This window comes from Labrus mixtus, chromosome 14 (assembly GCF_963584025.1).
Source record: "Labrus mixtus chromosome 14, fLabMix1.1, whole genome shotgun sequence".
NCBI classification, from domain to species: Eukaryota; Metazoa; Chordata; class Actinopteri; order Labriformes; family Labridae; genus Labrus; species Labrus mixtus.
The window spans coordinates 16,767,615-16,779,760 of NC_083625.1; the positions used below are offsets into that span (position 1 = coordinate 16,767,615).

Sequence of the window (12,146 nt, forward strand, 5' to 3'; positions counted from 1 at the left end):
AAATGTCATTTTAGTCAAATTAACCTACATTAAACTTAACATCAATGTCCACATTTGTTTGATGGTGGGGGGATGTTTTTTACATTTCCTTTATTTCCTGTTATGTGTAATAATTTGATAATAAAACTGTGCAATACATGTGTTGAAACTTAACACTTCACCTTTAGTTTCGGATTTTAAGTCATAATCATAACTAAAAATACCTTTAGCAGGTAAGAACTGTACTTACTGTATACCTTCAGCTCACACTTAGTAGTTGTAGCACAGCAGCATTCATCCGTGGAAAGCATGCCTCTAACTTTCGCCTTGAATGAGTGTGAACTTGAGTGTGTTGTGCTCTGACCTGCTGCTGTGGAGAGTCAGCAGGAGAGGTGGTGCAGTGCTGCTGTTTCTGCCCTGCGCTCTGCAGCTTAACATCATTACTACCCTCCTGTCACCACGGCAACCGGCCCCGCAACATCCTCAGAAATGTGCTTGTTTAGGTATTTATTGACCCTGAATGTTTATATATTCGGTGTGTGTTGGGCGCTTGTTGATTTGCATGTACATAATATACCACACAGCACACAGAGTCACTCATCCCCATTCCTCATGTCAATAAGAACGAGGCCCAGCTTAGATTCATTACTTTACACCCTATCAAACTATCGACTTTAGTAACACTCCTATTCATCATCTTTGATCCTGTTCCTCCGGTTCGTCTGAACCATCATTGTTCCCCATGACGCGGCCTCATGACGCCTGTACCGACTGAAGGTTTAATAACGCTAAAAGGTTCACCACCCCCACACATTTCCCCCAGTAAACGTGTCATTACTGAAATTATCTGGTCGGCTGTAATAACTTGCCTATGAGTCACGTTAAGTCTGAGAAACTGAAAAAACGTTCTTCTATGAAAAAAACAACAACAAGGGGTTTATCAGAGTACATTAGAAAAACCCTCACTGAGTATTAGGAAGTTTTTGTTCTGAGTTTTACACCACAGAGGTGAGTGGGTTAAATATCTATAATTTATCCATAAGACTCAGAGTGCGCTGATGTATCGCTCAGATGTGTATCACTTTGTGTCTGCTGAATAATAGATGTTAAAGCAGGTTTTCAATCTGTGCAGCTGAAGATGATGCATTGTACTCCAGACTCTGTGTTGTATGAGACTAGTATGTGTTCTTCACAGCGCAAAAATATGCTTTATATTTCATGCTACAGCAAATACAACCCTGCCTTGTAAACCAGTGGTGCAAAGAAATTTATTAGAAAGTAACTCAGATTTTGTAATTATGTAGGCTACATTTTTTCTTCTCTTATTTAACTTTATATTAATTCTGCTCTTCATTATACATTTGATATAAATAGTAAGATTGGTGGTAAACACATTTTTTACAAAACATACTGTAAATGTCTGCGATGTAATTCCTTTGAATAGCTTCTCTGTGTATTAAATAGTTACAAATTAGCGCCATGTTTACCAACTACAATAGAAAAGGCTGTTTACAAGGAAGAGTCAGTAGAATTGTTCATTTCAGCTTGTTAACACAACATAAAACTGGAACAAGAAGCACAAACCCACTGCAGGACTACCGTGTATGTTAACAGCTACACTGCAAGCTACTAGAGAAGAAGCCTACATTTGTTGTAATGGAAAAGCTGATAATTTAGCACGCTAGCACAAGCTATATATTATCTAATGATATTATATATAAGGATATAAGGATATTATATAATGCGAGTAGTTTAACTTTTATATCATTTTGAACAATCTCAAACATTATGATACAATTGGCGCTTGTTTGTTGAACACAGCACAGAAAAAACTCACTGTTTGCATAATAATTTATTCACATATTTTTTTTCACATACTATATATTATTATTGCTGCAGTTCTGGAGCCTCTCAGGTATTGACTTTCAATATTCCAACAAGGGGATTCTATGTTCATATATTTTTCATCTTCATGCATGCTAAGTATAACATTTCACAGGAGCAGGATGCAAATAAATAAAACAGTCTCTTTTAAAGTTACATGTCATAATCTACCCATTCTATTAATGCTTCAGTTACATGCCTTTTTCAAAGTCCTTATAAAGGGGAACACTTTCGAAACATAACGTCTCCATTAGAGGGTGAAGGCTTAACAAAGAGCACATTAATAATACATATTGTTAAAGCTGGCAATCTATGATTAATCTTCATTACCACCCAAATCCCCTGTTCCCCATTCAAGTGAAGCCCATTTACACCGCATAAGGAAAAAGGCTAAGTGTAATTATAACATTTCATCTATGTACAGTAACTTTGACATATGGCACCAGATCTGCTTGTGAAAAAAAGCTTGAGGTTACATGTTAAAATATATGTGACTACCATACTTTGTCCTGTTTATTTGAAAAAAAAATCAATACCTCTTAAACAGGGATCAAACTTTGTAAGCTAAAGTGGAAACACTGACATACTTTCCTTTTTCTGAGAGTAAACAGCATGCCTTGCAGGCACTGGGAGCATTGTGGAGTGTAACACAGTGTTGAAAAGTAAATCATACTCATCTTGAATGCACCATGTGTCTCACTTTGCACAAAGGCTCCCTACAATGTCAGTCTATCATCTGATGACCTAATGCACCAAAGAATACGAGAAAAAGTGACAACTTTTTTAAGTAAGAGTTCGTACACTGACAACAAATACTGTGTTCCAGTTATCACTGATAGTTTTAGTGCTATTGGTTTTGTGTTTGTCTTTGTGTAAGTTTTAAAAAAGGTGCTTATTTGTCCGCCGAGTGACTTTACTCAAAGCTTGTGGACAATGAGAAATAATATCATCTTTCTCTCGGTAGCTCAGAGTAGCTTAGCATTCAATTTTCTGGACTTGAGTCAGAGATTGGCTTTTTTCCCACACATGCGTATGCATGCACACGCTTAAGCTCTTGCATATGCACATAATTGGAAAATAAGGGGATTATCTCTGACCTACAGCAAAGGCAAATAATAGAGAACTTCAGACAGTTCAACCTCAGACTATCTTTACAGTGTTTAGAAATTGCTCAGTTTAATCTGTTGGGTTCTTTGAAGGCAGCTAGTGTCACGTTGGCAGAGCAAACCTCTGCATCGTGAATGCTTCAGGTGTAAGCTTTCTTACAGAAACACAGTTGCCTCTGGAGATTCCAGTGATTCTCGTCTCTGTAAGTGTCAAAGTCTACTTGGAAATTGATGCTACACAGAGTCTGTCCTTGCTCCTGAATAATAATGCAGTGGTGAGTTTTGTGCCCTAATGATCCTGGGTCCTGGGCCAGGGAAAAGCTCTTCTCCAAAATGTAAGAGGTCCTTGAGCCCCCAGGCAGAGGAGCCTCTGTCAGACGTAGGCTGACTCACTAGACTGGGTCCTGCCCAGGTTTGGGGCCTGGGACAGGTGTGAAACATCCTTCTTGCGCACTTCACAGATGGACTTCCTGCGTGCCTGAACCCCTCGCATGGCCGTCTTTATCTTCCTCCAGCCAAGGTGGTTGAGCTCAGCCAGGTTGAGCAGCACACATATGCCACTCACCGCAAACATAAAGACCAGAAACACGGTCTTTTCTGTGGGACGAGACACGTAACACTCCACCTCCTTCACACACGGGTAGCGATCGCACTCGAACATCCCAGGCACATTGAAGCCGTACAGGAAGTACTGCCCGGCGAGGAAGCCAATCTCCAGTGCGTTCCGGAACACCACCTGGATGACGTAGAAGCGAGAGATGCCCTCCTGTCGTCGCACCTTGGAGCTCTTGGTTTGAGGGAGTCCTCGAGGTCCATTGGGGATCTCCTTCACTTCCAGGCAGTCGTGATCCTCCTTACTGCTATCGGGATGCACCAGGATGCCATTGACGTTGCGGGCATGAAGCTTGCGAGCGTGATGGTCATGATGCCGTCCGTGGTGACCGTGACCGTGGTGATCCATGTAGGGGTGCAAAAGGGAGTAGCTTCGGTCCCTTGCTTTGGCTGACTGGTGGACAGAATATGTTATGAAGCATAAACTTGGCGTGCACACCAGGATGATCTGGAAGACCCAGTAGCGGATGTGCGAGATAGGGAAGGCTTTGTCATAACAAGCCTGGTTGCAGCCGGGCTGCATGGTGTTGCAGATGAACATGATTTGCTCATCCTCGTAAACCTTCTCACCCACTATGCCGACTATCAGGATTCGGAAAATCACCACCACCGTCAGCAGTATCCTGCAGAGAGACAGAAGGAGAAGGAAAGGGCAGAAAGGGTAGGGGGTTGAAAAAGGAGACAGACACAGCCAGTTAATGAGGAGCAAATGTGCAGAGATACAGGAAATATCTTGGAATGATTCTAAAAAAATGAAAGTCCTGGTTTCACCTGGTGTTCACTTTCTCACCTTAAAACTAACTGCAGCAGAAAGAACAGTTTCTTTAAAAGGATCTTTTGATGGATATACCTTTGTGCCTTTGTGTGTATGGGAATATCCTTGCATGACTGTGTATGTGCACGTGTTATCACTCAACTGCGGTGACAAATACCCCATAGGAGTGTGGAGGCGCGTCCTAGATAGCATGCACACATGGGCTCACTGATCATATGAGACTAAAACAGGTGTCTTTACACTCATCTTCAGAAATGGATCAGGACATGTGCAGACATCACTGTGTATGTGTGTGATTGAAAATACATGTTTAAATAGGGACTGCTGTTAACTATGCGCCATTTTTAATATTTCCCATATTTTGTCTTTTATTGTACTCTATAATAATGTCTTCTCTGTTGTTCCATTATCCTGCGTTACAAAAGATCTCAGAAATAGTCACCATCATGTGTCACCAGTCAGGGATGTAAAAATCTGTGTTTCAAATCCGTCAAAACTAAAGCAGCCCCTGCTCTCTGTAAAAGTACAAGTTATTATGTGCAGCCCAAACCATACCTTTTCAACAAAAAAAAACGACAACAACAAAAAACTGATGGGATTTCCCAATGAGCATCATTAGCGCACTGCTGCAGTTTGAGAGAGATATTGTACAAGGGCCAGATGAGGATCTGGAGAGCAGTGCGGCTGCTTTTAAGGCATCTGAGAGAGTGCTGTACTGTTATCTTCTGGGGTCGATCCAGCATGGGCACTGCGGAGGAGGACTGGGGGCTTTAGAGCTGCACTGTCAGCTCTTTCTAATGAGCGAAGAGAGCCTGCACATCATGGGGCTCCCCCTTTTTTTATGCCACAGTGCAGAGGATGTGCATGCTCCCTGCGTGGATGAGCCAATTACCTTAAACACGCTTGTTTCCAAGCAAGGGAGGGCCACTTGGTGACAGAGATGGATGAGACCTGCATGGCCCTGGATGCATAAGAGCTACTCGGGTAAATGTCAGCTGTGTATGACAGCAGTCTTAAACTCAGGTGAGGTGAGGTAAAACCTATGCATTTTGAATATGCAAATGAAAAGTTGGTCTGCTTTCTGTTGTTTTTTTTTTATATACATGTCAACCAAGACTCCATGGTGTATCTTTTAATGAGGGCTCAAAAATGCCCACAGACGCTTTCCATTCTGAGTTACCACAGCAACAAGCGGATTAGTGAAAGGTGAGAGACAAGGGGTGCAGACACCAAGATATGGAGGAGAAAAATGTGAGAAATGTCTGAAAAGTAAGATCTGTTTTTTTTGTCGGGGGAGTTATAAAATAAATGTCGTCGAACGAGGCCATGAAGAAGACAGATCGTGAAAGCAAAGTGGCAGACAGGTGAAGATAAGAGGTGTCGCACGGGGACGCGTGTTAGCGTGAAACAGACTTAAAATAGAGCAGTGCGCCGCTTCAGGACTGTTCCCGCTCCACCTGTGAGTAAATGCCTGTGTGTGTGTGTGTGTGTGTGTGTGTGTGTGTGTGTGTGTGTGTGTGTGTGTGTTTGTGGGGGGGTCTTTTGTGTGTGAGAGTAAGACAGACACGAAAACTCAAAGACAAAGAGGAAGAGTCAGCCATGTGTGTGACTTGTGCAAAATGGCAAACATGTCCGGCCATCAGTGCTCGGAGCAGCTGTGAACACATACGCTACACTGACTATCAGTATGTTTGGAAATGCAACAGAATAAAGCTTGCTTGCACCTTTGCTCTTCCAAAATTAAATGCAAGTTGTGATTTTAACTTACATTGAGACATTATTCTATGTGCTTAGATTTGCCTTCACGATAAAGCTCGACTGCTTGGGATTTGACCCGAGGGCTGATATTGCTCTGCACCACAAGGACACATTTGACGAATACTGTTCACTGAGCTGGAAATCTTGTGGTTGCCACCGTTCATTTAAATGCAAATATTTTCTAAAATAACATGGAAAATATGAAAATAGCTATTGTTTAGTGTCAATGTGAGACTTTGAAGCTCTGGATGCTGGTTTTGAAACTTTGTAAAAGACTAGAAAGTAGCTAATGTCACAAATGTGTTGTCTGTTTCTATGGGAGGCTTGCTGCATCTTTTGCCAGTCATAATAACTAGGCTGTTATAGCATTAACTAAAGGTCACTAGTCTGCCTAGTAACCATACTCAAGCTCATAGACTGTAGGTCTTTCACAGTAAAATGTTCACGACATTTAAGATCTAACAGATTTATTATTTAATATTGTGTCATTAAAAGATGTTGTGCCTTCAGTGGAAAAAATAGTAGTAAAACTATATTTTAGCAGTTGAACAGGTAAGACTGTATTGTGCAAAAACTCTTTCTTGAAGGTCAGGCCATAACCTTAAGTGTCTTTTTTGATTATTTTAAAGGAATAAATTTTCGGCATTGTTTTGTACCTTGATAAAGAATAATGCTGCAAGGAACCATGAAATAAAGGGTGACAGATATAAAACTACAAAGGTACACATCTTAAGAGATAATCCCTTAAGAGCACAACTGAATAATTATTACATACATTCATACATGCATACATACATACATACATACCTGTGACTCGTAACTTAGACAGTCTATTAACTGTTCAGTCATGTTGACTGATGCAGTTTGACTTGATTTATTCAGAGACAAATTGTTTGTTCCCATGACATTCAGTTCAAAGGTATACTAATGGATGCTTACATGTGTAAAATTTGGTTGTAACTTTTTATAAACCTTGAAAGTGAAAACCTGGAGAAATCAAGTTTTATTTTTTCTTGATATATAAGTTGTTGAGGAATACTTGAATGCAGCAAAATGAGGATGCAGACCGAGGACTTTGTGGAATAGAAACAAAGGATAAAGCCGTATATGTCTATTTAAGATGCAGCACATCTCGACTGCAGTGTTCTCTGCAGCTTTCTGCACCTCCACAGTAACAACTGTCTAACTTACTTACAGACTTTATCTCACATTTCTCACATGAAAAACTTAGCTAAGTACCGTATTGCCGTAAAGAGTCATTCGGTCTTTACTTGTTTGTCAGGCAGTTTTATATGGTTAAAAATTTCAAAGACATTGCAAGTATTTAGTGTTGTGCTGTGTATGTGTGTGTGTGTGTGTGTGTGTGTGTGTATGTGTGTGTGTGTGTGTGTGTGTGTGTGTGTGTGTGTGTGTGTGTGCTCTATAACAGGATAATCAGCACAGGGCAGATTGCTGCATTAGCAGAAAGCAGTGGACGAAGGTTATCTGCAAACATCAGTGTTTTAAGTCCTGCAGAGTAACGAGGCAATACTGAGCGTTAGAGCAGATTGGAGCAGGACAGCCCCTAGGCGTGAACCTGCAGAATATTCAATAACCAACATTAATGATGAAAAGGCTTTAAGATTGTTTAGTACCGGTAACTCAAACCTGAGTGCAGAATATAAAAATAAGGCCAGTCGCTGATTCAAAAGGTAGGAGTGAAAAAAATGCAGGCACGACACTGACGCTCACAGGGTTCCTTTAACCAGAAGTCCCTTCAATTATTTCCTAATGCTGCCATCACCAATCAACTCATTTTGTGGCAATCTTCGTTTCACTTACAGCCGGTATTTTTCATAAAGTGCAAAGATCAGCAGCGCTAACAGACGAGCTGAAGAGGTAGAAAGCACGAGGACATGATTCAGTGCTCTGCATCTCTACAAACTGATCTGCAGTCATCCAATCGACCTGTAAGATTGTGTGTTTAGTGTAATGGTAGCTCTTCGGCTGGTGTGTCGGCTGGACATACAGGCTCTGTCTCTCCCAGAGGCTTTAACACACACACACTTAAACAAACACACATATATATACACACACACACGCACATTCATTCATACAACAGCTGCTGCCGCCGCCGCCCTCCAGGGACAACAATCGCCCCGAGTACAGCAGCAGATGGATTTACACACACTTTACCCTCACACACACACATACACACACTGTGAATTTAAACCCCCCTGCTCTGCAAATGAGTCAGTAGAGAAACATATGAAGGTGTACTGTATATCAGTACAGAAAGGTACACACCCTGAAAGGCTGGTAAAGTGCAGGATTATCTGTGCAGAGTAAAAATATTCTCCCCGCCCGTCCGCTCCATAATAAGCTCCACTGATTGCTGATGGCAGCACATAATGAATAAAGACCTCAGCAGGCAGAGAAATTAGGCAGCTTAATTATCAGAGTGCAGACATTTCTTCCACTGTTCCTCTTTCAAACTGTTTTAATAGTTTTAGGTCACGCCCACACATCAGCCAGACGTGCACGACCGCCTGAGGTGCCACTAAGAGTCGGTGTGACGAATACATTCATTTTAAGCTAAACTTGTGAGCACTCAGCTGCAGTGGTTCTTCTTCTTCTCTTCTTTCCTTTTCTTCAAATACGCATGAGTCACATTTTACTGAGATATAAATATAGATGTTTTTTGTATAGACATCTTCATTTTGCCATGTGTGTTGTAAAAATGGCTGAAGTAAGATACAAGCTTTTTGTTTCTGTTAAACCCTGACCCAAACGAAGAAAATGAACTATGGGAACTCAGCAGCAAATGTCCTCAAAATTTGAGGCAAAATACCTTTAGATTAGAAAATCTTACATTGTCATTTGATTTTTTTTCTGCACAAAAACAAAATGATACAACAATCCCCTTAAGCTATAGAGCATAAAACAAGATATTAAACAAGAAATTATCTTGTTTGATGTAATTCTACAAACAACCTTTCTGTTCACTCACTGCACAGTCTAACAAGGTGTGATGATGATGCAGTGTAAACCAGATGCAGAAATCCTCCACCCTGCTCGTCTGTAAGATGACCCTTTCATCTTAAAGTGATGCTTTCATCTCAGTTCGAGCCAAGATAGGCAAACATTATGAAAAAGCGCATCTCTAAAAAAAAAAAACCTTGAGTGGTATCAGCATTTGTCCTTATTTGATTTGAACATATTTTGCTGATTGAGTCAAAATGCATAAATATATTCAGAGTCTTCCATAATCAAATCTTGCTGTATTTGGAGAAATGAAAGGATTTGCATGATCAAAGGAGATACAAATATAACGAGGGAGTGTTTAAATTCAGTAAAAATGTATACTACAGGAAAGTTCTGCACAGACCCGCACACTCTGTGGCATTTGATGTTCTGTATCAAACTGATGCTACTCAGACGGACTTTTGATGGAGAAAATAGTCCTTCTTAAGGACTGGGACACAAAGATGATTAGGCTTATTTTTTTTACTCACCTACTCAATCGTAACTCACTTAAACTCATTCTATCCAAACTATTTGGTAAGAAAAAAAAGGTGTATTTGAGCCACAAATACATTTCTCTGCATGCAGCCATTAAAAAAAGTTAAACTCACAAGTATTCAAACAATGTTGTTCAATATCGGTTTTTCCCCTGTTCGGTTTTCGTTTTGGGTAGTTTTAAGATTTAAGTTGAGGTCTGCAGGATATTCAAGACTAACCTGATTGTCAGTGTTTCCTGTCTGCTGGGGTTGTCATCATAATTTATTAAAACGTTTACAGGTCGTGTGCTGCGAGCTTTTCAGACTTGTAGTTAGCTTCGTTTGAGGTCAATTGGATGCAAAACTTCAATCAAAATTTTAAATTTAAAGACAAATATTGTACCTCTTGTTGGTAAGGATCTTTATTTAGCCGAATGTATCTATTAGTACTTGCTTTTGCATCTTAAAAAAGGATCCTAAATCATGGCTTCTTACATAAAACATCCTTTACACTGCAGCAGCATTAAACTGTTGTGACTTCTGGGTTTATGAGAGTTTGGGTAACTTAAAAAGCTACATTACATTACAAGTTATGAAATCCTGTTCAAGCCTAATTAAAGGATTGTAACACTGGTGGGGAAATCATTGGATTAAAGAACATTTAGGATGTGTATAGAGAAACATTACACGCCCAGTAAAGCTCACACACACACCATCGATGTGTTGCTGAAATGAATAATTGCCTTCGCTGGATGAAAGCTGAGCTCAGCTTTACTGGCGAAATCCCCGTTGAACAGAATAATCAATAGCATTCAACATCAGGGTGTGCTGCACAAATAAACTAATGACAACTCTGGATGTGCAGAAAAATGGTTTAATTTGAAAGTCCCGCGACCTGCCGCAGGATGATGGATTACTAATCCTGTCAAACGCTGAAATATTGCTTCCATTGTTTGCTTTGCAACACAATCTTACCAGACTGTATAGATTCTACCCAGGGAGCTGTTATTAATGATACATGAAATATACTCTGGTTTATATCAAACATGGATGATGCCCTCAATTAAAGCAGAGTGTTCCCACATCTCAAATTATTTTGGGAGAGGTAGAGTGGCCTTCTCAAAGTAGGGTGCCTCCTTCCTGTGGATGTCCTGACCCATTTATGCACAGAGGAGATAGAACAGCGATATTTGCACCAAGAGTACAGGAGGGGAAAAGAGATCACCATCTGTATTTTGCATTTAGTGCAAACAGACAAGGATGGAGATGCATTTGTTTTCGTCTGATCTTTTAGGACTGTCCATCCGAGTGCTTTTTAACGACATGAACAGAGTTACAGTGCAACAAGGTATTCAATAAACCACTTTATCATTTACATTAAACGGCTGGCCAAATATGCATTCATTTTTAATGAATGACTTGACATCAGTATCAACTCACAACAAGGGCTTCATAACATTTATTAAGATTTTATGAAGTATTTGTAATGCTCAAGTGGGGAGTGATGGATGTTAAATAATAGATGGTTTGTGTCTTTTAGGAGTAAACATAACAGAAGTGGATGTTGACATTTACCAAAGAGTGCTTAAATTAATCATTAACAAATCCTAATTTATATAATCACTGTTATTCTGATTGAATTGAAGTGTAATTGAAGACAATGATGAGTTTGTTTTCTTCAAGAGAGCGTCCAGTCTCTTATCTCTTATAAGGAGCTGTTTGCAGCCAAACCTGCAATGCTGGATTTGCAAAGATGTTTAATATTGCATGTAATTTTTCTCTGGATGGCATCGTCCTCACCTTTTACAAGAACTCCTCTCAGAGCTTTATACATTCCGATAGAAATCCTCGTTAATATGTGTGTGTGTGTGTGTGTGTGTGTGTGTGTGTGTGTGTGTGTGTGTGTGTGTGTGTGTGTGTGTGTGTAGGCTGTTTCCTCGGCAGCGGGTCAGTCAGTAGCTCTAGAGGAAGGAGCTGTGACACAGATTCTCAGCACAGAACCTCTGCAGAGGGGAAAACTTCTCCTCCTTCCTCTGTCTCCTTTACTCCAGCAACCCCCCCCCCCCCCCCCCCCTCTCTCTCTTCACCCTTTTTGTTCTGCCTGTATGCCTCACATCCTCTCCTCTCTATCCTTCCATCCGGCAACCTTTATTATTTTATCTCCCTTAGATCACTCCAGTCCTCTATTATCTCTGCCTCTTTTTTTTCTTCGCTCTACTTGTCTTTGTTGCTGACCTCACTACAGCATTGCAGTGCAGGGGAAGACGCATCAACACACTTCCTTTCTTTTTTCCTTGTTCCTACCTGCAAGGTGGATAACATAACTCAAACCCAAAGGCTTCATACTCTCACAGATGAATGTGTAATTTATTTACAAGTCAACAAACATGCACACCTATGCTTTGCAAAAACATCTGAGCACCACATGTGGGAAAGATGTAGCATGTAGTGCGGTATTACACCACAGTTGTATAAATAAAGGTTATATATGCAAGTTCAGTTTGTCGTATAAAGTATTGAAAATTGAATAAAAATGTATGTAATCAATATATC

General features: G+C 40.4%; 2 protein-coding genes across 4 annotated transcripts in view; one reads left to right on the forward strand and one right to left on the reverse strand.

The window, feature by feature from the left end:
• Positions 1 to 1,816: 1,816 nt before the first annotated feature.
• Positions 1,817 to 12,146, reverse strand: part of LOC132988253 (gap junction delta-2 protein-like) — a 15,886-nt gene continuing 5,556 nt past the window's right edge. For both annotated transcript variants that reach the window (XM_061055530.1, XM_061055531.1), the window contains one exon: positions 1,817 to 4,204. In XM_061055530.1, the coding sequence (XP_060911513.1) occupies positions 3,343 to 4,204 (862 nt within the window). In that variant the 3' untranslated portion in view covers positions 1,817 to 3,342. The remainder of the gene's footprint in view (positions 4,205 to 12,146) is intronic.
• Positions 10,692 to 12,146, forward strand: part of ccdc61 (coiled-coil domain containing 61) — a 111,954-nt gene continuing 110,499 nt past the window's right edge. For both annotated transcript variants that reach the window (XM_061055527.1, XM_061055528.1), the window contains exon 1: positions 10,692 to 10,703. The gene's annotated coding sequence lies outside the window, so the exon portion shown is untranslated. The remainder of the gene's footprint in view (positions 10,704 to 12,146) is intronic.